The 25,988-nt window shown below is 39.7% G+C and overlaps 2 protein-coding genes across 2 annotated transcripts; both read right to left on the bottom strand.

Moving 5' to 3' along the window:
- Window positions 1–1,655: 1,655 nt before the first annotated feature.
- Window positions 1,656–5,358, bottom strand: LOC119726886 (zinc finger BED domain-containing protein 6-like). Its single transcript, XM_038198740.1, has 5 exons — window positions 5,312–5,358; window positions 3,827–4,078; window positions 2,783–3,448; window positions 2,437–2,669; window positions 1,656–1,996 (listed from the first exon to the last, which is right to left on the bottom strand). The coding sequence occupies exons 1-5, from the start codon at window positions 5,356–5,358 to the stop codon at window positions 1,656–1,658; spliced, it is 1,539 nt and encodes a 512-aa protein (XP_038054668.1).
- Window positions 5,359–12,295: 6,937 nt separating this feature from the next.
- Window positions 12,296–14,320, bottom strand: LOC119726885 (E3 ubiquitin-protein ligase TRIM71-like). Its single transcript, XM_038198739.1, has 2 exons — window positions 12,802–14,320; window positions 12,296–12,594 (listed from the first exon to the last, which is right to left on the bottom strand). Exons 1-2 carry the CDS (start codon window positions 14,258–14,260, stop codon window positions 12,296–12,298), a joined length of 1,758 nt encoding a protein of 585 aa, XP_038054667.1. The 5' UTR covers window positions 14,261–14,320.
- Between the last annotated feature and the right edge of the window lie 11,668 nt (window positions 14,321–25,988).

Below are 25,988 nucleotides of genomic sequence, written 5' to 3'. Positions count from 1 at the left end.
TTCTCCAGTTTCTATACCAGGGTTCCGGGTACCAATTTCGTTGCCTACCGTTCGGCCTCTTCACAGCCCCTCGGGTCTTTACGAGAATAGCCAAAGCAGTAGCAGCTTTCTTGCGTCAAAAGCAGATCCACATATTCCTGTATCTGGACGATTGGCTCATAGTAGGTCCGACCTTCCAGGACACAGTAGATGCCCTCCGACAGCAGTGTTGGAGCAAAGGCTTTGACCCTCAAGGCCAAGGCCAAGGCTTTGACCCTCAAGGCCAAGGCCAAGGCCAAGGCTTTGACCCTCAAGCCTTAAGGCTAAGGCCAAGGCTTAACCCTCAAGGCCAAGGCCAAGGCCAAGGCCCTGTTTTATAAAATGACCACTAATATAGAACTAATTATAGTCACGGGACATATCATCCCGAATTGCTCATTAAGAAGAGCAACTTGTCTTTAATTGCAATCAAAATGCTCACATACAATGTTTGATGACTGCATCTATTAAAGTAAAAGTTCAGGTATTCATGAATATGGTTTAACTAAAACAAAATAATGATTTACTTCTAAACTGACCAGTCTGATATTGAAGCACAATTCTCCAGAGTGTAACAAAAGGGGATCCAAGAAACTGAATTTTTATTTGCTGGGCCAACATGGTCAGAAATATTATTAGCATTACCTGCAAATCTTTAGCTCCAGGGAGATGTATAAGAAAAAGAACCAATCAGATTGATCATCAGTTAGAAAAAAAAGTTACTCACTAAAATTTTGTGTGGCTTTACTTATAATTCTGTAAGTCCCATCATTCATTTGCAGTAAGTCAAATGACTGGAATAAAGACCACGGAAGTACACATTCCCGCTTTTCTTTTCTTTGCTTGGGTTTTTTGTTGTTGTTGTTTTTGAAATTAAACATTTAAAATGTGTTCATTGCATTTGAGAAACATAATGGTGGAAAGCATAGCTGCAGACAGTCGTGCTCTATGAGGGCGCATTATGATGCCTCCTTGACTGAAGATTCGTTCCACAGGAGCACTGGAAGCTGGTACGCCCAACACTTTGACTGCAAGTGGATAGAGACTGGGGTACTGCGACCTGTTGTCAGCCCAGAACTGTAGAGGTCCACCTTGGCTGGTCTTGTTGCTATGGATGTGTTCAAGGTACTGCATGACTTGAGCTCTGGCAGTTCCGATCTCTCCACTTTTATTTCTGCTCCTGTAGTGTTGGTATCTGGCTAGGAGCCTTGAGGATTTTGTTGGCGGCTCTTCATCTTCACTGCTGGTACTTTCTGCTGCTTGACCCAGTGAATGTTTGTCAGACGTTGCTTCGACTTCAGCAATTACAAGCTCTGTAAAGAACATGTAAAGTACAAATCCTCACAATGAAATAAATTTGAATCATATAGTTCCCTTGGGGGGGGGGGGGGGGCTTACACATGCTGATAGTCAATAGTATTGTCCAACATCAAGTTCCTTAAGTACTTATAAGTAGTCACTTACGTTCAATCTCTTGTATTTATTGATATATATTGATATATTAATGCATATCTGTTTGTGCTTTATTGAACTTTTTCTGAGGAAACATTATTTTTACAGTAAAATGTTGAGGACTGAATAAACTTCACATAGATTAAATTTACTTGAAGAACTAATTGACATTTTCTTACAACAAGCTAAAAGCTTGAACCTTTTAGTGTTTCCTTCAAATCATCTCTCAGGGAAGGCCGATTGCCATCAAGGGGCACGTCTAGATCAACCCAGGTGAGCCCATATTGGGGATCGAGAACAGAGGCAATCATGTAGATCTTGTCGGAAAACGGGGTGTCTTGTGTGCCTGTGGTTGGGGGTGCAATTCCGGTTGCCACGTAAATCCCTTGGAAGTACTTGAGGAGGGCATCTTGAAGAGTTGTTGTGATCTGTTTGCAGTAGCGAGCACGGTCTTTCATCTTCTTCAGATGTGTGGCTAGGTCCAACAATGTTGGAACTATCAGGCTGACTGTAACAGCGAACTCCCCTGTTGAGTTTATATTAATCAGAAAGGCACATTCAAAACCCTGAAATAATTTAATATTAAAATGACATTTTTGTTTTGCATTAATATGAAATGTAAAATACAAATCATTATCTTTAATACTTACAAAAATGTAAGAGTGAGTTTAATAGCTGATACACTGTGAGCTACATGCAGGGTTTAATGATTGATGAATAGTTCCACCGATTTGTCCTTTGTTGATTACCAACCAAATTATGAATGATAGTACGATTGGATGAAAGCTTGACAACTAAACCAGGATGTTTACTCGTAATAAGAACAAACTATATTCAATATGATTATGATCTATATGCAATGTAAACATCCCAGAAGTACACTTATTGTACATGACTACTTCATATATCTGGCCAAAACAAACTATTGAATTCTTGCTGACGTCGGTGGTGTATTTTTATTAGTACCTTGCAATGTATCTGTTGCATCTGCAAATGGCTCCAGAACTTCCACAAGCTCACCAAGCTGGCCCCATTCGTGTACTGTGAATGCAATGGCGCTGAACTCCGTCCCACACACATCTTCCACCAGTGTCTTGAAATTCAATCCTAGGATGGACTTTAGCAGATGATATTTGCTGTTCCATCGAGTGGCATTTGCTTTGGGGATTGATCTGTTGAGACCAATTTTGGTCTCAAACCTGTGTTACAAGAAACCAAAAATGAAAGAAGTTTAAATACAAGCATATTGGCACTGTTGTAAAAATGTAACAGAAGAAACAAATGGGTCACAACTTTCAAATTAGTCACACACCTTTCTTTAAAGATGGTACTACGATGGAGAGTAGACGCCATCTTGCAGGCTTTGGCAATGGCATTTGACATTCCTCTCGTCTCCTTCAATCCCTTCCCGACCACTAGTTGCAGAGTGTGGGCAAAACAAGCAAGCCGCTGCGTCGAGTTGCTCTCTAGGGCCACGTTAATGATGTCTGCTTCTACCTCATCCATTTCTTCCCAAAGAGACTCATCATCAAGATCTATTTGTTCGAACTCCTCTACATCAACAGGGTCAGTAAGGTCATCACTCTCGTCAAGATTCTGTGGAAAACTAGCCTTGAATGCCTTCTTCATATTAGCAGCGTTATCCTTTACGATGAAACTGATCTTGTTCTTGATGTGAAACTCGTCTATCAAAGTTTCAAAGGCTGTACTGATGCGTTCTCCAGTATGGGAACCATGAAAACGTTCACAGCTCAGGAGAAGGGACTGAAGCTCAAGCTTACCTCCAGTGGAAGGACTTGGTGTGATAACATGGGCAGTGACTCCAAGAAAAGAGCGCATGACACGGTCACTCCAGATGTCTGCTGTCAATGATACATACTGGTGATCTTGGAGAATTTTCTTGATGCGTTCCTTCCCTGCAGTGTATAATTCTGGCAATCTTGCTCTGGTTACAGTTGACCGAGCCATGGGAGAATATCTACAAACAAAGTTTACAAGAACCAAATTAAAAAAATTGAAGAAAAACCATATAGGCCTGAATGTTGGCTGTGTTCTTTTGTCTATCATTTGCTGAAAATAAAATATTTACTATATTTGCTATGCCAGATGCCAACTAAATTGCTCTTCCTAAATGCTCGTTTGCCATTTATTTATAAATCTATGGAATTTTTTTTTTTGGGGGGGGGGGTGACAAGACACGGTTCAACTAGTTTAATACATTGCATTACAGAGTAGACATTTTTGACATGGTCAGTGTTCGTTTTCAATTATTTATGCAGCTACTTTAATTTGGAAAATGTCAATCCTAAATAGGTGACTTATTGTGAAAGAAGGCATATAAGTTATAAGTACTTACTTGGGCTCCACAACTTTCATGAACTTCTGAAAACAAGGATTCTCCACCAGCGATAGTGGCAGACTGCAGCCTACAATGAGATCTTTTATGATGGCTTCATTGATGGCTTTTTGTCGTGGGTGTTTAGCGCTGTACAGATGGATGAATTCAGATGATTGACCAGATGCACAGCTTGCTCCGGGTGTTGCGAAAGTGAGAATGCTGGCCTGCTTCTCCTCCTGTTGTGACTTGCTTTTCAAGTAATTGTCATACCTTGAAAAGAAGCATATGTATGACTATTCAGTTTTATAATTTTGTTATTGGTATATAGGCATGGAAATGCCATGTAGTCATGTACACATTTCTGTTCTCTGGCGTATCAAAAACAATTAGGCAGCATCACTTTTCTTCGTTGTCAAAAGATAAACTTGACTTCTACAGTGCGGATTGACTACCATTAAAAGTGGAAATTGTCTCCTAAATAATATAATTACTTATGTACCAAGGGAAACATGTAGGGAAATTGTAACTGCCCGTTTGACTTTTATGATTCAAGTCGCAGGGCTTCTTCAAATTTCTATTCATTAAATATTATTAGAAAAAAAAACACATTAAAAACACTGACCTAAAATGAATAGAAATTAGAACCTTATTTTGAATAACAATACGATTGAGGAGCTAAGTCTGCAGATTTTTTGTTGCTGAGAAAAACATGTTTTTGTTCTGTAATTACACAATACACATTGACAATAAGCCTAAAAGTAATAATAATATTAAATAAACTGAAATTTGCACAATTTTATACTTACTTTAATTTATGCTGTTTCATGTGTCTAGTGAAACCAGATGTCACTCCTACAGGTTCAGTTATCTGGGTAGTGCAGAATTTGCAGCGGGCTGTTTGTTTCTGCTTCCCATTTGAAGTTTTATAATCCTTGTAGTCCTTAAAACCAAACTTGATTATCGCTGAATTGGCAGACATTTTAATGCCACCCTACTGGTTATCTGTTTCAGTGATCTAAAATCCAGGGATAGGTACAGGTAATCAGTTCAATTCTGTATGACATGTGCTCAAGATCAGACCATGTGGAAAGTGACCCAAAATCTGACCTCAAATTAGCATAATATCAGTTATTGAGGGCGGTATACTGATACTCAGAACATGATCAGCAGTCACAGATTTCCCTTCTCCATGGTAACACGATTAGAATGGTAACAGCAAAATTTCAAACAGATTTATCTGGAAAATGCAAAAATCTATGGGCCTTGAAGAGCCTTGACTCAAAATTGCAAGGCCCCGATCCCTCAAGGCCAAGGCCAAGGCCAAGGCTTTTGCCCTCAAGCCTCGAGGCCAAGGCCAAGGCCCTAAAATCCAGCCTTAAGGCAGCCTTAAGGCCAAGGCCCAGCATCAAGGCACTACAACACTGTCCGACAGACCGTTCAACTTACCCTCTATCTCGGCTTCATCATCAATGTCGAGAAGTCGATTCCAACTCAACAACCGACCTATCTTGGAGCAGTTCTAGACTTGACAACAGGCAGAGCGATGCCATCGGGGGAAAGATGTCAGACACTCTGGGATTGCATCGGAATTTTCAGGTCATCTCCAATCCTCCCAGCCAAAGCTTGGCTCCGCCTTCTGGGCCTCATGGCAAGTCTTGTCGACTTGGTTCCCTGGTGCAGGATGCACATGCGTCCCTTACAGCTTCATCTCCTGTACCACTTTCGCCCTCGCAAGGATCCTCTATCGAAGATGGTTCCAGTTACTCTGTTAATTATCGACAAGCTCCGGTGGTGGCTAGCTCCGAACAATCTCCTATGTGGAGTCGTGTTCCCTCGCCCCTCTCCAGCAGCTATCCTCACAACAGATGCTTCAACTCTGGGTTGGGGAGCTCACATGGACTATCTTTTACGGGCCGGCACATGGTCGATGGAAGAGAGTCTACTTCACATCAATCAACTAGAACTCCTGGCAGTGGACAAGGCTTTACGTTCCCTAGAGTCCGAAGTCCTCAACAAATTAGTTCTAGTCAAGTCAGACAACTCCACAGTAGTGTCTTACATCAACCGTCAGGGGGGAACTCACTCCCCGTCTCTCTGCCTATCCACTTGGGAGCTACTCAGCTGGTGCATTCCTCGTCAAATATCTCTTCAAGCCACCCATCTGGCCGGGAAGAAGAATATCCTCGCCGACGCCTATTCCAGGGGTCGCATCTCTCCGACAGAATGGTCTCTCCGCCCTCCTGTAGACAAACACATCTTCAACGTACTCGGAACTCCACATGTGGACCTATTCGCATCTCACCTGAACAACCAGCTTCCAACCTTTTGCACCCGTCACACTCATCCTCTGGCGTGGAAGGTAGATGCCCTCAGCTTCGACTGGTCAGGAATGCATGCTTATGCCTTCCCCCCGACCAGACCTCCTCGGCCAGACCTCCTGTCACAACCCGGGTCTCACATTCTGCATCCGGATCCATCCACTCTCCATCTTTGTGCCTGGATGCTCTCAAAGTCTCCTTCCAATCAGCGGGACTTTCGGAGGAAGCTACGTCCTTGGCAACCAAAAGCAGACGGAGATCCACCAGAAGAACTTATGATAGTAGACTTCTCCACTTCACCAAATGGTGTGAGGAGAGAGCTGTCAATCCCTGTTCTGCATCTGTAACCTCGATTGGGGATTTCTTTCTTCGCCCTTTTAATTCAGGCCTTCAAATTTCAACAATTAAGGGCTACAGATCAGCTATTGGTGTCCTTCATCAGGGTTTCCATGATGGCACAACAACTTCATCCAATACATCAATTTCTCACATGATACGTGGTATGTTTAATGATCGGCCTCCTACCAGGAAGCTGATACCTTCATGGGATCCGGGCACCGTCCTGTTATCTCTCTCCAAACCTCCGTTTGAACCAGCAGGTAGTTCATCCCTTCACCATCTTACAGTTAAAACCATATTTTTACTGGCTGCAGCTACAGCTCGCCGCAGAAGCGAACTCCATGCTCTGTCAGTGGAACCGGGCCATATTCGATGGGAACCTGGCGGTGTACGACTAATTCCAAGGGTAGGTTTTCTCACCAAGAATCAATCAATCGGTTTCTCACCACCCGACATATTTGTACCAAGTTTGACATCGTTCTCTTCAGTAGCGGAGGATAAATGGTGGTGCCCCGTGCGAGCGCTCAAGTACTACATTGCTCGCACCAAGCCCCTCAGAGGAGACATCGGGCAACTGTTTATTACGACCATCCAGCCTCATCACAAAGCCTCTGTGACCATGATCGCTCGATGGATTTCGGTGGCCATACAATGCCATTCCGACCATCGAGGATCGAAATCAGGAGCCCACGAGACACGCAGCATGTCGACTTCATGGGCCCATCTGCTCCAAGAAACAGCACGATCAGCAGCCCGCTCAGCCCGCACAGCTCCTTTGAAATAGATAGGCAGCTCCCGGGTATGTCTAGACAACCTTTGCATGTTATTTAGAATTGCATGTAGGCCTAGTCTAGACTTTCAAGTACCACTGCATGTTCCTTCCCCCCCTTGAGACTTTCGGTGCTACTCTGCAAATGTAGGTAAACAGAGGTGAGGTATTTTCTGTAATGGAATTCCTAAAATCCAAAGGGATTTTCCATTCTAGTAAGAAAATACTCACCTCTGTTTACCATCCCTCCCTTTTAAAAAAAAAAAAAAAAATAGGACGAGCTATTACGTTACAGGGTCCTTTGTGGGCATGGGGCATGCAGTGGACAATGAGGGTGTGGCTTGGGCGCTATTCTTTTCAGCGAATGTTTGTGCGCATGCGCGCTGATATGCAAATGTAGGTAAACAGAGGTGAGTATTTTCTTACTAGAATGGAAAATCCCTTTGGATTTTAGGAAATTTACACCACTTTGTCTTCGCGCCTCTTTTTCTTTTCTTGTTTTCTTTTCTTTTTTTTTTGCTTTTCCAGGGGGCCCCCCTCGCTACGCCCATGCGAACTCGTCTCCAGAAGAGTGACGTCATCATGACATCATCAGGGGTCACGTGACACCATCTCTATTGGCATGATTGGTGCACATTTTAAGTTTCTATATCTAGAGAACCACAATTCCGATTTGGTTCAGATTTGGTATGAAGGGAGACCGGGATATGTTTTTAATAGGCGAAACATGATGTTACGTCACTATGACATGATCGTATGATTTGTAATGAAGTTATGAATTTTTGAACCTAATGCCATATCTCACAAACAGAACATGCTAAATTCTTTTTTGTAGTAGGAATTCTTGACATCATCATGTACATGTAGTCATCACAAATTAATGTTTGTGAGGTGCAATTTGAAACTATATACGGACGTCGAAAATCTGCAAGCCCCTCTTTGGCAGTGAACTTAAAATATCTCCAGACATAAGATCCTTTGTTTTTTCCCTCAAACTTCACAGATTCTATATGCATTAAAACACTTACACATTTGCAATCGGTTGATGTTTACGTTAAATGTTGACGCACCATCGGCAATGGACGCCGCCATGTGTGTTGGGTGTCATGACATACGACCTCCTATCTGATGTCTTATTGGACAGTTCACGTCACGTGGTACGATTGTGTCATACGCGGAGGATTTTTTTGAACTTAGCATGGTACGTTTTTGAACTTTCACAATGAACAAATAGTTCGCTTTTTCGAGTCAAATTATCAAAAACTGTAGGACGAAATGTGGAGAACTTCTACAATATCATTCTTATTTCGGTAGAACTGTAAAGAAAATCTAGACCCGTGATTGCTGGAGCGAAACGAATGAATTTTAACATCCAGCTGACGGCCTAAACGTTTAAGCCAGCAAAACATAACTTGATATGTTTAATATCGTGTGCTCGGACACTGTAATGTCATTGGTCGAAAACGGCTCCATGTCTAGTCTATAAAAACATACATACAATGGCTAACCTCATATGTACAATACATGTTGTGCATGTACGTATGGGACCTGTACACGTGCTGGACTGAGCTGCGTGCAATGCACATGCACAACCACTCAGTCTCACGTCCGGTGGGTAAGCCTGCAGTTTTCACTGGTTACACCGCACTGATTTTTAATATTTCTTGCATAGTAATTTACAAGCATTTATCATATTGATACTGATACAATGTAACAAAACAATTGTTTACTGATGCTGTGATGTGGGATATGCTGTTTTTAACCCCCTCAGGGTGCATAGCACCAGAGGTGAAATGCACACCTACATGTAGGGTGTTGTCATATCCCACATCACACCTGTCAACAATTGTTAATTGTAATTGAAGTCTGAGCTAGAAAGAGAAAAAGTAGTATGTTGTCAATTTGTTCACTTTGAACTGTAGGTGCTGTATGAAGTGTCAGTGGCAGTCAACTGTAAGGAAGCCCAGAAACCTGTCTGCAAAAACAAGAACAGATTCCCCAATGTACTTCCATGTACAGGTAAGTGCATTTTGTAGAAGTTAGTACACTTTTAAATAGACTGTTAGGTTGAAAAGGGGCCTCTTGAGGCAAACACTTGTTGGCACACTCACACTGCATTGCGAATTGTTCTTAATTGTAGGGGGACGGGTGCTGATGTAGTCAATGGAAAATCCCTTTCACAGCAGGGGTCTATTATATGCAAGCATATAATTATGGGTCACCAGTAACCAGTTATTGTCATGTACATGTAAACAAAACCAGACATGACATCTATTATGCTTTTACATTGTGAATTCTGTTAACAAAAACAGCCTGTGTCAAGCGGCCTGTATTGATATATTACGTGATGCGCGAATGTGACCTTGAATTATCATCACATCATATTTTAAATAACGCGCATAATGTGAATGCCCTCTTGCGCATTTATGTCTCGCCCACAATGAGAGTTTGCGTATGGTAACAGTTTTGAAAGCAAATGTCGAGTTTTATTTAGATCTCTATGCCTCTTGTTGTATTACAAAAACATGGTGTCAAAATTTACCAATCAACAGCTTAGTCCTGATTTCGGAATGAAATGATGTCATGTTGACTCTGATTGGCTGGCGCACGGGGTCGCATAAATTTGCATGTGTAAATGTATCAGACGTTGAACCAGAGACAGAGAGGGTGGTGCAACGGCTGATACTCAGACTAGTGTTAAGGCTTCCTTCACCATTTTGTATTTCAATGTATTAAAAAAAGAGTGGACTGCAACATAAGGCAATTAAATGGGTTGCTACCATTCACACCTTTTATTGGTTCGTAACTAGTTTAATTGTAAATATGTAGGGGACTGTTAAAACTTGATGTGACGTTACAATTCTTATTTCTTTATACCTTTCATTGGAGTAACTATGGGCCACGTGTCTCTCCCCCCCCCCCCCCCCCACTCCATTTGAAATCTGGAATTGCACACAACAAATGTATATGTTACCTTCCTTTGCCCCCCCCCCCTTCCCCCTTTCAAAAAAATTGGTGAAACCCCAGGTGCCCCCTAGAAGCTTAACCCTAGTTACGCCGCTGGTACCTTTAGAAAGTTCCAGATCACGTACATTTTACTCCCATAGAATGTGCGATATTTATTAGTTATCTATAGGTGTGGTGGGTACTTGACTGCACCCTCCGCAACCATACGATATCAGTTCTTCCACTTGTTAGATGTCAAGTTCAATTGTTTTTACGCATGTACCTTTTTTTTTATAAGCATGCCCTAAAAATGCTATTGTTAGAAATCCATTTTGGAGAAAACAATTCCATGTTGTGATATTTCCCTTGTAAAGTGGTTGCTAAGGTGCCAACAAATTTTTATTATTCTTGTGTCACTTTTTTTGCTGAGGATTTCTAGACATTTGCATTTTTCACAGGACAATAAAATACTGAACATAAAACCCCAAAAAAGTGTTGTTGTACTTGTAGTGTTTGGGTTTTTTGCTCATGATACATGGTACTAGACCTCAACAAGCCTGACTAATTTTAAGATCATACATGTAGTTACATACTCAATATATTTTGAGAGCATGTTGACAATATTCAAATGCGGTCAATCAGGAGATAAAAAATCAAAGAGAAAATGTGTTCACCAATCTGATTACTTGATGATCCTCTCTACCATTTTGTACAAGTATATATGTTGGGGAAACCACTGACCTTTGCTGAAATGCCATTGTTGTCATGGAAGCTGCATTCTCTTGGAGAGATATTCTGTAATTAAAGCAAATGCTCCTTGCTTCATTTAGACTACTTGGTCTATCAGCATGTAGCAAACCAATACTTATTCAAAGAAGCAAAAGCCTCAATCATTTATGGAATAAACTAAACTATTATTGTAATGATACAGAACCTCTCACAAGTAGGTCATTCTATACATTTAGGGTCCAAAGTCAGACATTTTTCCTGTCCCTGTTACCTCTGAAATTTATCATTTGCAATTCAAGTGGCATTAAAAAATTATTTCAAATTAATTGATATTTGTTGAGTAGGTCATTTGATTCACAAAAGCATTCTTGGAGAAAGAGTACACACATAAAGGAGTGCATTTTCTATTACAAAATCGTAGATGCCAGACGTATAGGGACAGGAAAAAGTTGACCCCAAATTCATAGAGTGTTCCAATGCATCTTGAATTGTAGTATTCAAAAAATCAAATTAAAGAATGGCAAAGAAGAATTATTTCAATTTACAAATGTACATTTATCATACTAACCACATTTACAAACATCCATGTATCATTGCAGTAGAATGCACAAGGTTTTCATTTTCAACATGGTTGTAAATGTAATGAAACTAATATTAATTTGATGAGGCACTCAGAAAGCACTGTGAAAGAGACAACCAAGTGATTACATATGATTTACTTTTTAAACTATTGCTTGAGTTCAAAATTACACATATTTCATTCAGTTGCTCTCGTGTAATGTACTTGTCTCATGTACACAGAGGTGCCAAATCTTTCTCATTCGAACATACATGAAAGTTGCATTCATCTAAACACAACAATTTCCCCAAAAGTTGAAAAATCGAATAACATTATTAAGGAAATGTTTACATTTCATACAGGAGCAGGGATATATCTTTTACTTGGAAAGCACATCATGCATTGACTTTGCATTTGCTGACATGAATTTGAGAAAATTGAATTTCCCTGTCGAATACCTTCCATCTTCTTGGTAATACTTTCCCTCTTGTTTGTTATCATTTTTAAAATGTGCACTCTGCCCTATTTGCAAACAATGTGAAGGGTCATTCCTTTTCTCTCATTATTGGACCACCAGATCTAGGATTTTATAGGAAATAGGCTGGATGTTAAAGTCCAAGATTTTCAAAAATGGAAATGGTAGTTAGGTATTAGAGTCAACACATACAGAGACCAAAGACCTTAGAAATATACCAAATATACAGTATTGTAGAATGTTATTTGAAGGGAATGAACTTTAAAGTTCTTTTTCAGTGATAACAAAGTTCAATGGCTGATGGAAGTGGTTGGTGGATACACTGGATAGCCCCAGTTTAATTAATCTGTCCTTACACTAGGTGATAGACCTTTACAGAATGTCCTACAGCAACTACCAGATCACCATTTGGTGTGAATGTGATGCCACGTAGAGGACCAGATCCCTTGATCGCACATCCAATGTACTTGCCATCAGGACTGTAATGCAGAATATTACTCGGTGGATGTCCATACACAGCAACATAGATGCTGCCGTCACTGTCACAGCACACAGCAGTAGGGCACCAACCCCCCTGCTTGTTGCTGGTCATGTCTACTGAGAATGCACTGGCACCATAGTAGTCTACACATACCAACCTTTTGGTCATGCCTGTTGTGTAGATAAGGCGGTGATTGTACATTGTCAGATAATATCCAATCATTGGAGCAGACAGTCTCCTGATGAGGGATCCATCTGGGTTGTGTAGAGATATCTCCTTCTTGCCTTCATAACCCACTGCCATCAGATTGCTGTCATCCACTGCAAGGCATGTTGGTTTGTCTGACCCTCTACCTGGTGTGAACTGATGGAGGAGCTGATGTTGCTTGTTGAAGACCTTGACTACTCGACCATCTAGAGCAAGGAGCTTGTCATCCTTGCTCACTGCAATACACCTTATAGCATTAGTGAGGCCATTGATTTGTAGCCTTTGTGGGATAAGAGATAGTTCAAGGTGACTATTGGGAATTGAAGCTGTAAATAGTGCACAACTGTGTCCAGAATATGTATTTTTAAATAGTACAATTATTTTATTGCCAGAGAGTGCTGCAACATCTGCTATCAATGCATTTGTTAATTGCATGTTCTTGACTTCGGTCTTCAGATCCCATTTCTCCTTCACACATGATCTTGCAGGTCTTGGTGATTGCTTAGCTGCAGCCTGTGGCTCTTCTTCCAGAATGAGTCTCCCAAGTGACCTCTCATCATCTTCATAGTCCATGAAACTCAATTTGTCAGGAACTTGCTGTGGCTGTTTCCCTGTCAATTCACTGAGGTTATGAAAGAGCTTCTGCTGAAGTTCAAGAATCTCACAGCAACTTGCTTGATTCATGAGTTGTCTCACCTCCTCCAGCTTATGGTCTGTCTGTGTCACCTCTTTGCTGTTATTGGCTTGAGCTGCTTCAAATGTTACGACTCTCTCTTTGTAAATCCTGTCAGTCTCTTTTAACAGTTTCTGCTCCTCCTGTCGGATCTTAGCAACCTCTTGGTCAGCTTTTTCTGAGATTTTTTTTTTGGTGTTTGCAAACATGATGTCGAGTTTCTTGCGAGATATGCAAGTGTTCTCTATGGTGGTGCTTAGTTCTGTTTTGCTTTTACCAACTTTTGCAACAAGTTCTTCTATTTTTTTCTTACATTTCTCAAAAGCCTCAGGTAAGCCTATAAAAGAGTGTTTTGGTTTTTCATGATCTAGAACAGTACACATGAGACATATGACTTGCTCACATGTATTACAGTAGACATTGAGATTCTGATCTGGATGCTTGCCACATTTGGGAACTTCATCTCTTAGTTTACTCTTGTAGACAATCTCTCCTGATCGAAGTTCAGCCAGTGTATAAATTTTGTGAGATTTCATAACAGTCATACGCCCATGAGCCTTTTGACATTCTTGACAGAGGAAATGATCACAGTCTGCGCATCTTGAAATAGCCTGATTCTCCTCATCACAGTTTTGACATTTGATGTCTGACCCTTGACCTTCCAGTAGCTTTTCCTGCATTGTAACTTCCTCCACCAGGGCACTGAATGCAAAGTTATTAGGGAGATCAGCAACCCCAGACACTTTCAACATGGTTTCACGTCTGCACAGAGGACATGTCAGCTTTGTACCTCTAGGATCTTGGCTCTGTCTGAGGTCGTGGAGGCATTGCAGGCAAAAGCTATGCAAACAGTCCAGCAGTTTGGGCTGCCTGAAACGGTTGGTGCAGATGGAGCATTCCAGATGATCCACACTAATCTTCTCCAACACTGATTGCACTGTAACATTAGATGCCATCTTCACTGTTGGGCTTGGTGTGATAGGATGGACCTTTCACCTGAAAATGAAGCACATTAAGTAAAAGGTTTTGGAATAACAAGTATTTCAACTTCAAATGATAATTTGGTTGAAATAAGTTAGATGTAGCCTATAGTTGAAAACTTTTTGTCAAGTAGAATGTTCATAAAATTAAAGGTTTATTCACATACTATATGCTTGATTTAATTAAACCTGATGTTAGGTTTCCAAAAGAAAATAGCAATTAGTTACAACAAATGTATAATAGGGTTACCTTGTTAATATAAGAGCACATTTTATCCTGAAAAATGCAATATTAAAGAATTCTTTTCAGCTGTTGTAGGACATTTTCTGCATCTCAAGTAAGTTGTTATAAAGTTGTTATATGTATTCCACATGTCTGTATTCTAACAGGTTTGATTGATCCACCTGAATTTCCAGTTAATACGTATACACTTGTAATTGGCAAATACAGAGTTTACATGTACATGCACTTGTACAGACAGACTTACAGGTAGACCCACTATATAAAAATCTTACCTTCAGGTACACATGAAATGAGCCACTGCTATCTTCCCATTCTGATGTCACTTACGGAAATGGTAGAAATGAACAAAGATGGCGATCTACTGTATGTATACGCCCCTCTGTATCAACACGGACCATGTCACATGATTTTGAGTTCAGTTATTTGCAGTCCCTGGATTCCACTTATGTAGCGCTTTGGTACTTGCTGTACAAGTAAAAAAAAACACAGCATGCGACTGTTTTCTATATCTAACAGATCCAAAGGTCTATAGGCTGTTAATATTAACAATTTGACAGACAAGTTTATTAGAATAGTAAACATAAAGAAGCCGAATGAAGCTGAATTTCATCGCAAATGACATTTACTTTGCTCTCATGTCGCAAGTCAGGAAACTCAAGTTTGTAGTATAGACAAAAGTAAACTAATAAGAAAGAGGTACATGAAATGAACCGACAATGATAGTTTTGGAATCTAGTTTTGTTTTATTGGTTGTTTTTTGTTTAATTTCTTTATATTTATTCACATTTTAGCAAGTGTGCTATTGGTGTTTTACATTACACTCAACAGCACTGTGCTTGCATTAAAGTTATATTCATCAGAACTAAAGTTGTTATTTCTTTCAGTGATTCGGCATCAGTGCTTCTTTACAAAATTTTCAAAACTCACATTTTTAAAGCTTTCTCTTTTATCAATAAGCTACATGCATCCCAATTATTAAGTTCATGCAGCAGTAAATTTAAATATTCATTCATATTTTTTGCCTTCCGTAGGCTGATTGGTCCATTGCTGAGATGAATGCTGAGATTAGAGAGATCAAGCCATGCCTACCTCTACACATCACAGACTGATAAACAGGTAACACAACATCAATATGTGGTGTCAGTCTATTTTAAATCTGTATATGGTTGCATAAGAAGGCCAGCACCCGATTTCATAAAACTCTTCATAACTAACGAAGCATCGCAGCGCTGCGACGCGTCGTATCCTTACGATGCATCGCAGCTGCGATGCGTCCTGCGATCCATTTCACAAAACACGTCGTTTGTGCGTCGCGTCGTAGGTGTATTTATAGCACAACTCAGTGACTGTTTAATGTATTAAGTCAGCATACAGTAAATAGTCGTCTGATATTCAACAAAGAGTCGTCGGATCTCCGCTCAAAATTTGTTAAAACGTAAAACAAAATGGCGATCGTGCGATGCAATTTTGAAGGAAAACAAGCTCTCAGTAGACTGTATAGCTACTTTGAAATTTCAACTGCAATATTCTAGTGTAATTCATAAATATTCAATGAATGTTCTATTTACAACTTTACACATAATGCCTCGTTATTATAATGTTGTTTTTGTAATATTTATGGCATGAAAATGGCTAAGAAAGGGACTCTTCTTATTTTGCGATGACAACTAGACATGTTGTAACTTGCGACGTGTTTTAAGCCGTTGTCAAGTAACTTACGACACGTTCAACACACGCAACTTTCATGAAATGGATGATACAACGCATCGCGAGTTGCGACGTGTTACACGTCGTAACTCGAGTTGCGATGCGTCGCAGCGCTTCGTGAAATCAGGTGCAGGGCAGTGATGCAAGTTTTCAGGATATAGCCTGAAGTCAGGCTTTTTTCTTATTTTGGAAAAACAAACTCAGGCATTCCGTCCCTTCACAGGCCATAAATATAAATCATCAATGCCATGCTATAGCTTGATACATGATTGTATGAATAGTAAGTTCAAAGTAGACATACATATCATGTACACACGTGTGGTATTGCAATGTGTTTACAATGTGTTGGCATTCCTTTGTTATTGTTCAACCCCTGTTACCTGTGACTGAACTTGTAAAGGGACTTGTGATTTACTAATAAAAGAGCATGTGATCTTGCTTGTAATCTTGCTTGTAATTGAGGGTCGAGTTGAAACCTTGTGCTTATATGACCCATCCAATCTTGGTCAGAACTACATGTATCTGATCTGATCTGAAATAGGGCATGGTTGCAGAATAGAAATAACACAAACGAATAGCACTTGTTGCGATAATAACTGATTAATATCTTGGAGTGAATGTGCACTTGTGGAACTGCCAAACATTATTGAGATTTGCTTTTCAAAGAACTTGTTCCCATTTTCTTTTTGTCCTCCATTTTTTTCTCTCCAAAATCTAAACACTGAATTGACCTAGGGAGTTGCCCTTGATTTCTGACATCTATGAACAATATGAAATAAATTTCCTATTCAATGTGAAGCATTTCAAGAATACCACCAGACATTATCTAGCACAACTATTCTTGATAATTATACAAATGATTAATGTTTGTGAGTGCAATGGTAAGAATAATTTCATGAGGTGACAGATGAAATGTCCCATTCCACGAGGCGAAGCCGAATGAAATGGAACATTTCATCTGTCACCGAATGAAATTATTCTTTCCATTGCACGAGCGTGAAACATTCATTATTTGTTTTATATAACGCCTGAATAAATCCTTGTCATCTGATTGGTTGACTTTTACTAGCAAATTTATTCAGGTTAAAAACTGTTTAAAAGTTCGACAAGTTCATCATATTTATATTAATGCAAACTGTTTGACAGGTTAAGAACAATCATATTCAATTTATCTACATTTAAAACAGCGCCACCACCAGCAGCAGTGACACCGTGCAATGGAAATTCAAGTTCTATTCACAGTGCAATAGAACTTCCATTGCACTGTGCGCTGCGCGCCACGCGCGCGCCGTGCGTTGGTATGAATAATTCAATGACATGTGATCAACCATCCACCAATCAGATGACTGGGATTTATTCAGGTATTGTATAAAACGTAATATTTGATGGTGCTCTTGGAAAAAATCACATGCTTACTCGGGTTGGATTCGAACCCATGACCTCCTGCTATCAGAGTATAAAATGAAATAGCAGAAAATATAAATATACTTTGTTTCACCCCGTGTTGCAAAATAAAACAACTACAAAATGAATAGACTACAAAGTTTAATTCTACAAAACTTTCAACACACTGCCAACAGCTTTGTTAATAACTTATGGTGTTTCTTTAATTTTTTTAATATTGCTCTGATATTTTAGGATTTCATTCACAAGCTGGTGGTGCATGACATCCGTGTCTCATGGACAAGGTTCAACAGAGATGCGGTGCTGGGACTCTGACACCTACAACAAGTCACAGGTAAACAGTGCCATTCAGTGTGCAGGCCTAAACAATGTGGCTTGTGTTAGAAATCAAAAGGTTCTCATTGGTAACTTGGGGGCAGTATTTGAAAAAAAGGCAGTTTTCTTCCCAAAGCCGGTCGGTGGACCGGTGTTGGATATTGATTAAAAAAAATACCACTTCTTGAAAATGACAGTTCAGTAAGGTATAATTTTCATAATAATTTGGTAGTTTTGGGTTTGTGATGTTTGCAAGTGTTGTATATTCCCTTTAAGGCTTCATGTACATTGCAGGGAAATAAAAAGTTGGTGGTACTTCTAAGATGTAACAAATTTTTATTTCCTCAATGCTAATTCCATTTCAAAAATACATTTTCGCTGTCTTGCTTTGGATGTGATCAGTTGAGCTGGAGAACAGCCAAGTCATGCTGAAAGGCTGCAAAGCGTCGGGTTATGTCATCGTCTGCACGTCTAGTGCCCAGATCATGCGGTGTTCCCACTTACCAGCCTGGAGGGAAGGTCGCCTGACTAAGAAGACCAGCTGGGTGGGCAAGCTGGATGGACTGCAGGTTAGAAGACTTTGAGCTCATCAATTAGAAGTGTTGCCCTTACTTCCATTGCTTTGTGCATCTCATGCAGCATACTGTATATAGTGGGATGTTTGGATAGTTTCTAAATTGGATGACTCCTAAACTATTGGCTGTTTCGGCAACTTGGTGAAACAGCCATTGTTTTTGTTATTTTTGGTGTGATGGCTAAACACTACATGTAAATTGTTTGTTGTCACATTCCGAGCAATCATATATCAGACATGTCAAATTGCAGGTTTTTTGGGAGGCATATAATAAAAAGTTAGGGGCCCAAACGCACAAAAGATCAATGTGTGTGAGACAGCTCCACATGCAATACGCTGGCCTCGTGCACTCACACAACTGACCTCTGCGAGAAATCCAGTCATTGGGGGAAAACTTTGACGAAAAATTGATCAGTGGTGTCTTAACCAATGAAATCGAGTCTTACATGAATGGAAAGAAAACTTCGTCCTCTTTATAAAACGACTACCCCCAGTGTGCTGTGACATTGGGTTCTCGAGATACGTTGAGATAAACAACCAAAGGTCTGTCACAAACGGTCGTTTTCTGTTCCGCTCCATTGGCAATTGCCTCACCCCCCACATTTTCAATAAAAAAATGATCAGTGGTTTTTCTGCCATTCCAAGCCAGATATAGATAGACTTGAAGCCATTAGAATGAATTTTCATAATCTGCAACCCCCAGATTTGTGCGACCACCTGTTCTGAAGATACAAGGAATTTAGTTTCAAAATGGGCTACCGGTATCTTTGTGGTCATTTCCCCACGTTAAAGCTTGTGTGGACATTTCCTGTTGAGCAGAAGCACGCTACTTTTCATTATGAAAACTGGGGATAACACTTGTCTCCTGACGACAGACAGAGTATGCTGTCCAAAACGTTGAGTTAAAACCGGTTCTTCTCAGAACCACCACACACTCACAAAAGAGATTAATTTCACATGGTGCCACCTCAAACTTACCTTGCTGTTATCCTCACCATGCAAACTTCATTCTTATCTACGATGTAACAATACAATTGTTGACTGCTGTGATGTGGGATATGCCGTTTTGAACCCCCTCGGGGTGCATAGCACCAGAGGTGAAATGCACACCTAGGGTGTTGTCATATCCCACATCTCACTAGTCAACAATTGTTAATTGTAACTGAAGTCTGACTAGAAAGAGTTAAAGTAATGAAGTATATGTGTTGTCAATTTGTTCACTTTGAAATGTAGGTGCTATATGAAATGTCAGTGGCAGTCAACTGTGAGGAAGCCAAGAAACCTGTCTGCAAAAACAAGAACAGATTCCCCAATGTACTTCCATGTACAGGTAAGTTCATTTTCTAGAAGTGAGTATAAGTTTCAATAGACCGTCAAGTTGAAAAGTGGCCTCTTGAAGCAAACACTTGTCGGCACACTCGCACTGTATTGTGGATTATTCTTAATTGTAGGGAGATGGGTGCTAAGGTAGTCCATGGAATATCCTCGTGCATAGCAAGGGTCTATGATATGCGAGCAGATTCGGCAAGTAATTAATGCAAAACAAGACTGTGTCTTGATCTCAATATTCTGACCATTCAGCGGGCGACTTCTATATCGGGTCTAATTCGGTAACCCGTTGTCATGTACATCTAATAAAACCTAGACACGACAGATATTATGCTTTTACGTTGTAAATTATGTTAGCAAAAATAGCCTACGTCAAGCGGACTGTATCGATACGTTACGCGATGCCCAAACATCCTGCGACTTTGATTTATCATCATGTAGTATTTTGAATAACAGACGTAATGAGAATGCCCTCTTGTGCATTCAAGTTTCACCGATGGTCAGCGTTCCTGTATATTAACAGTTTTGAAAGCCAATGTCAGGTTTTATTAGATCTCTATGTCCGTTGTTGTATTACAAAAACATGGCATCAAAATTGACCAATCAACAGCTAAGTCCAGATTTCAGAATGAAATGATGTCATGTCGACTGCAATTGGCTGGCGCGCAGGTTCGCATAAATTTGCATGCGTAGATATATCAGACGTTGGACCAGAGACAGAGAGGGTGATACAATGGGTGATACTCAGACTAGTGTTAAGGCTTCATTCTTACTAAACCATTTTGTATTTCAATTTATAAAACAAAGAGTGGACTGCAACATTATGCAATTAAAGGGGGTTGATACCATCCAAATATTTTATTGGTTCGTAACTAGTTTTAATTGTAAATATGTAAGGGACTGTTAAACCTGATATGATGTTAGAATTCCATATTTCTGTGTACCTTTCAAAGGTGTAACTATGGGGCATGTGTCTCTCTTCCCCCCCCCCCAACTCCATTTGAAATCTTGAATTGCTCACAACAAATGTATATGTTACCTTCCTTGCCCCCCCCCCTTTAAAAAAAAAATGGTGAACCCCCAGGTGCCCCCTAGAAGCTTAACTCTAGTTACGCCGTTGGTACCTTTAGAAAGTTCCAGATCACGTACATTTTACTCCCATAGAATGTGCGATATTTATAAGTTATCTATAGGTGTGGTGGGTACTTGACTGCACCCTCGGCAACCATACGATATCAGTTCTTCCACTTTTAGATGTCAAGTTTAACTGTCTTTACGCCCATAATTTAAAGAAACATTTACTTTCAATTTTTTTTTGTATAAGCATGCCCTAAAAATGCTATTGCTAGACATTTATTTTGGAAAAACAATGCCATGTTGTGATTTTTCCCTTGTAAAGTGGTTGCTAAGGTGCCAACAAATTTTAATCATTCATGTGTCACTTTTTCACTTGAAGTTTGAAACATTTGAAGTTTTCACAGGACAATAAAATACTGAACATAAAACCCCATGAAGCGATCTTTAACATACAAAAGATTTCTTTTTACTACATTTTTTTTCGTTTTGATAAAAAAGAAGAATTTTCAAAGCTGACTAAACAGTGTTGATGAAGAGATTGTTTTTTTGTTTTGTTTTGTTTTTTGCTCGCAATACGTGGTACTAGACCTCAACAAGCCTGACTAATTTTCTAAGATCATAGTTACATACTCAATGTATTTTGAGAGCATGTTGACAATATTCAAATGCGGTCAATCAAATGCGGAGAAAATGTATTCACAAATCTGATTACTTGATAATCCCCTCTACCATTATGTACAAGTATAAATGTTGGGGAAACCACTGATGTTATGTTTTTGTCAAAAACAAAATGGTCCTAAATGTAAAAAACGACAACTGAGAAAAGATGGTTGTTTCATGAAATCATTGTTGCTATGTTCTCAGAAAACGTTTTTAAAAATGTCTTCGATAAAATATACAGTGAATGAACTAACTAGTGATACAATAACAACGGCTTCCAAATTAAGTGGTCTATAAATGATAAAATACAAAGATATCTTTTTGAGTCACATCATCGGTGTAAAATAGGCAGCCCTCATTATGTATGCAAATAACACTAGGAGTCACACATGCCCAGTGGAAATGCAGCTGAAATGTATGTGAGATGCTGATTGGTAAAATAATAGACTTTGGTTCTTTGCTGAAATGCCATTGTTGTCATGGAAGCTGCGTTCTCTTGAAAAATATACAGTGAATGAACTAACTAGTGATACAATAACAACGGCTTCCAAATTAAGTGGTCTATAAATGATAAAATACAAATATATCTTTTTGAGTCGCATCATCGGTGTAAAACAGGCAGCCCTCATTATGTATGCAAATAACCCTAGGAGTCACACATGCCCAGTGAAAAATGCAGCTGAAACTTATGTGAGATGCTGATTGGTAAATAACAGACTTTGGATCTTGGCTGAAGTGCCATTGTTCTCATGGAAGCTGCGTTCTCTTGGAGAGATATTCTGTAATTAAAGCAAATGCTCATTGCTTCATTTAGACTTTTTGGTCTGTAGCAAACCATTACTTATTTAAAGAAGTAAAAGCCTCAATCATTTATGGAATAAACTAAACTATTGTTGTAATGATATGGAACCTCTCACAAGTAGGTCATTCTATACATTTAGGGTCCAAAGTCGGACATTTGTTTTGTCCCTGTAACCTCCTAAATTTCATTTGCCAATCAAATGGCATTAAAAATGACTTCAAACTAATTAATATTTATTGGGTAGGTTATTTTATTCACACAAGCATTCTTGGAGGAAGAATACACACATAAAGGAGTGCATCTTCAATTACAAAATCGTAGATGCCAGACGTATAGGGACAGGAAAAAGTGGACCCCAAATTCATAGAATGTTCCAATGTAGCCTTCTATTGTAGTATTTAAAAAATCACATTTGAGAAAGGCAAAAAAAAAATTTCAATTTACACATGTACATCCATCATACCGACCACATTTACAAACATCCATGTATCATTGCAGTGGAATGCACAAGGTTTTTATTTCAACTTGGTTGTAAATGTAATGAAACTAATATTAATTTGATGAGGCACTCAGAAAGCACATGAAAGAGACAACCAAGGGATTGCATGTAATGTAACTTACTTTTAAACCATTGCTTTAGTTCAAAATCACACATGTTTCATCCAGTTGCTTTTGAGTACACGGAGGTGCAAAATCTTTCTCATTCAAAAGTATGTTGCATTCATTTAAACTCAACAATTTATACAATATCTGAAAAATCAAAGAACAAATTTTCAGGAAATGTTTGCATTTTATACAGGAGTAGGGTTATATTTTATACTTGGAAAACACATCATGCATTGACTTCATATTTGCTGAGACGAATCTGAGAAAATTGAACTAAATTGCCATTCGTGGTAACACTTGCCCTCTCATTGATAATACTTTCCCTCTCACTTGTAATACTTTAAAAATGAGCACTGCGCTATTTGCAAACAATGAGAAGGGTCATTCCTTTGCTCTCATTATTGGGCCACCAGATCTAAGATTTTATAGGAAGTAGCCTTAAAGTATTAGACTCAACACATACAGACACGAAAAACCATAGAAATCAACCAAATATACAGTATTATGAATGTTGTTTGAGGGAATGAACTGTAAAGTTCTTTTTCAGAACAATGTTTGATGTCTGATGGAAGTGGTTGGTGGATACGCTGGATAGCCCCAGTTTAATTAATCTGTCCTTACACTCGGTGATAGACCTTTGCAGACTTGTTTGTAGCCACTACCAGATCACCACCTGATGTGAATGTGATGCCACGTGGACGATTACATCCCTTGATCACACATCCAATGTACTTGCCATCAGGACTGTAATGCAGAATATCACCTGTTGGATATCCATACACAGCAACATAGATGCTGCCATCACTGTCACAGCACACACCAGTAGGGCCCCAACCCCCCTGCGTGTTGCTGGCCATGTCTACTGAGAATACACTGGCACCATAGTAGTCTACACATACCAACCTTTTGGTCACGTCTGTTGTGTAGATAAGGCAGTGATTGTGCATTGTCAGATAACCTCTAATCATTGGAGCAGGCAGTCTCCTGATGAGGGATCCATCTGGGTTGTGTAGAGATATCTCCTTCTTGTCTTCATAACCCACTGCTATCAGATTGCTGTCATCCACTGCAAGGCATGTTGGTTTGTCTGACCCTTTACCTGGTGTGAAATGATGGAGGAGCTGATGTTGCTTGTTGAAGATCTTGACTACTGGACCATCTAGAACAAGGAGCTTGCCATCCATACTCACTGGAATACACCATACATAGTTAGTGAGGCCATTGATATGTAGCCTTTGTATGATAGATCGTTCCTCATGACTATTGGGAAGTAAAGCTGTGAATAGTGCATTTCCTTGTCCAAAAATTCCTCTAGTTAGTGCAAGTATTTTATTGCTAGAGAGTGCTGCAATATGTGCTATATATGCATTTGTTAATTCAAAGTTCTTGACTTCTGTCTTCAGTTCCCATTTCTCCTTTACACATGATCTTGCAGGTCTTGGTGATTGCTTTTCTGCAGCCTGTGGCTCTTCCAGAATGAGTCTCCCAAGTGACCTCTCACCTTTTTCAAAGTCCATGAAGCTCAACTTGTCAGGAACTTGCTGTGGCTGTTTCCCTGTCAATTCACTGAGGTTATGCAAGAGCTTCTGCTGAATTTCAAGAATCTCACAGCAACTTGCTTGATTCATGAGTTGTTTGACTTCCTCCACCTTGTGCTCTGTCTGTGTCACCTCTTTGCTGTTATTGGCTTGAGCAGCTTCAAATGTTGTTATTCTCTCTTGGTAAATCCTGTCAGTCTCTGTTAACAGTTTCTGCTCCTCTTGTCGGATCTTGGCAACCTCTTGGTCAGCCTTTTCTGAGATTTTCTTCTTGGTGTTTGCAAACATGGTGTCAAGTTTCTTGCGAGTTGTGCAAGTCTTCTCTATGGTGGTGTTCAGTTCTGTTTTACTCTTACTAACTTTTGAGACAAGTTCTTCAACTTTTTTCTTACACTTTCCAAAAGCCTCAGATAGGCCGATGAGGGAATGTTTTTGATTCCCATGATGGAGAACAGTACACGTTAGGCATATGACTTGCTCACATGTGTCGCAGTAGACATTGAGATTCTGATCTGGATGCTTGCCACATTTGGGAACTTTTTCTCTTAGTTGACTCTTGTAGACAATCTCTCCTGATCGGAGTTGAGCCAGTGTGTAGATTTTGTGAGATTTCATCAAAGTCATACGTCCATGTGCCTTTTGACATTCTTGACAGAGGAAATGATCACAGTCCATGCATCTTGAAATAGCCTGATTCTCCTCATCACAGGCTTGACATTTGATGTCTGACCCTTGACCTTCCAGTAGCTTTTTCTGCATTGTAACTTCCTCCACCAGGGCGCTGAATGCAAAGTTATTAGGGAGATCAGCAACCCCAGACCCTTTCAACATGGTTTCACGTCTGCACAGAGGACATGTCAGCTTTGTGCCACTAGGATCTTGGCTCTGTCTGAGCTCTTGGAGGCATTGCAGGCAAAAACTATGCAAACAGTCCAGCAGTTTGGGCTGCCTGAAACGGTTGGTGCAGATGGAGCATTCCAGATGATCCACACTAATCTTCTCCAACACTGATTGAGCTGTAACACTAGATGCCATCTTGACTTCTTGAAGAATCAGGATTTATTTGTAACCTATGAATGGATGAAAGTGTCAAAGGTTGACTTCAATACATAAAATGATCCTACTAATCATTTCCAACACTGTCAACATGTTTGTTTCCACAGTTTTTGGGTACATGTATTCTGTAATTAATTCAATAAATTGACATTACTCGAATGTTCTGACTACAGCACGTCCCAAAATACCAGCAATTTTTTGTGTGTGTAGCTCTAGCGTCAACATGGAAACACGTACTGCCATTATTGTTATGCCATTTAAAACTTGGAATCCTAACTTTACCCCTGGCAAGTATTGGTTTGATATTCAAAAGGGTTCTCAAATTATTTGTGTTTAAATGAAGCAAAAAGAAAAGTTTATAGGAATAAACAACATTTGCAAACATTAAAAAA

The sequence above is a fragment of the Patiria miniata genome, unplaced genomic scaffold, assembly GCF_015706575.1.
Source record: "Patiria miniata isolate m_02_andy unplaced genomic scaffold, ASM1570657v1 HiC_scaffold_2, whole genome shotgun sequence".
NCBI classification, from domain to species: domain Eukaryota; kingdom Metazoa; phylum Echinodermata; class Asteroidea; order Valvatida; family Asterinidae; genus Patiria; species Patiria miniata.
Note: the sequence above shows the minus strand (reverse complement) of the source record. Positions and strands in the feature narration are given on the sequence as shown.

Coding starts and splice junctions, on each gene's coding strand:
- LOC119726886 (XM_038198740.1), bottom strand. CDS start 5,358: ATGGCATCGCTCTGCCTGTTGTCAAGTCTAGAACTGCTCCAAGATAG. Junction 4,079..5,311: donor CTAGAACTGCTCCAAGATAG/GTCGGTTGTTGA, acceptor CTTCTTTTCAAG/GTATGACAATTACTTGAAAA. Junction 2,670..2,782: donor AGTACCATCTTTAAAGAAAG/GTGTGTGACTAA, acceptor CTTGTAACACAG/GTTTGAGACCAAAATTGGTC.
- LOC119726885 (XM_038198739.1), bottom strand. CDS start 14,260: ATGGCATCTAATGTTACAGTGCAATCAGTGTTGGAGAAGATTAGTGTG. Junction 12,595..12,801: donor GGTCTTCAACAAGCAACATC/AGCTCCTCCATC, acceptor TCTACACAACAG/GCATGACCAAAAGGTTGGTA.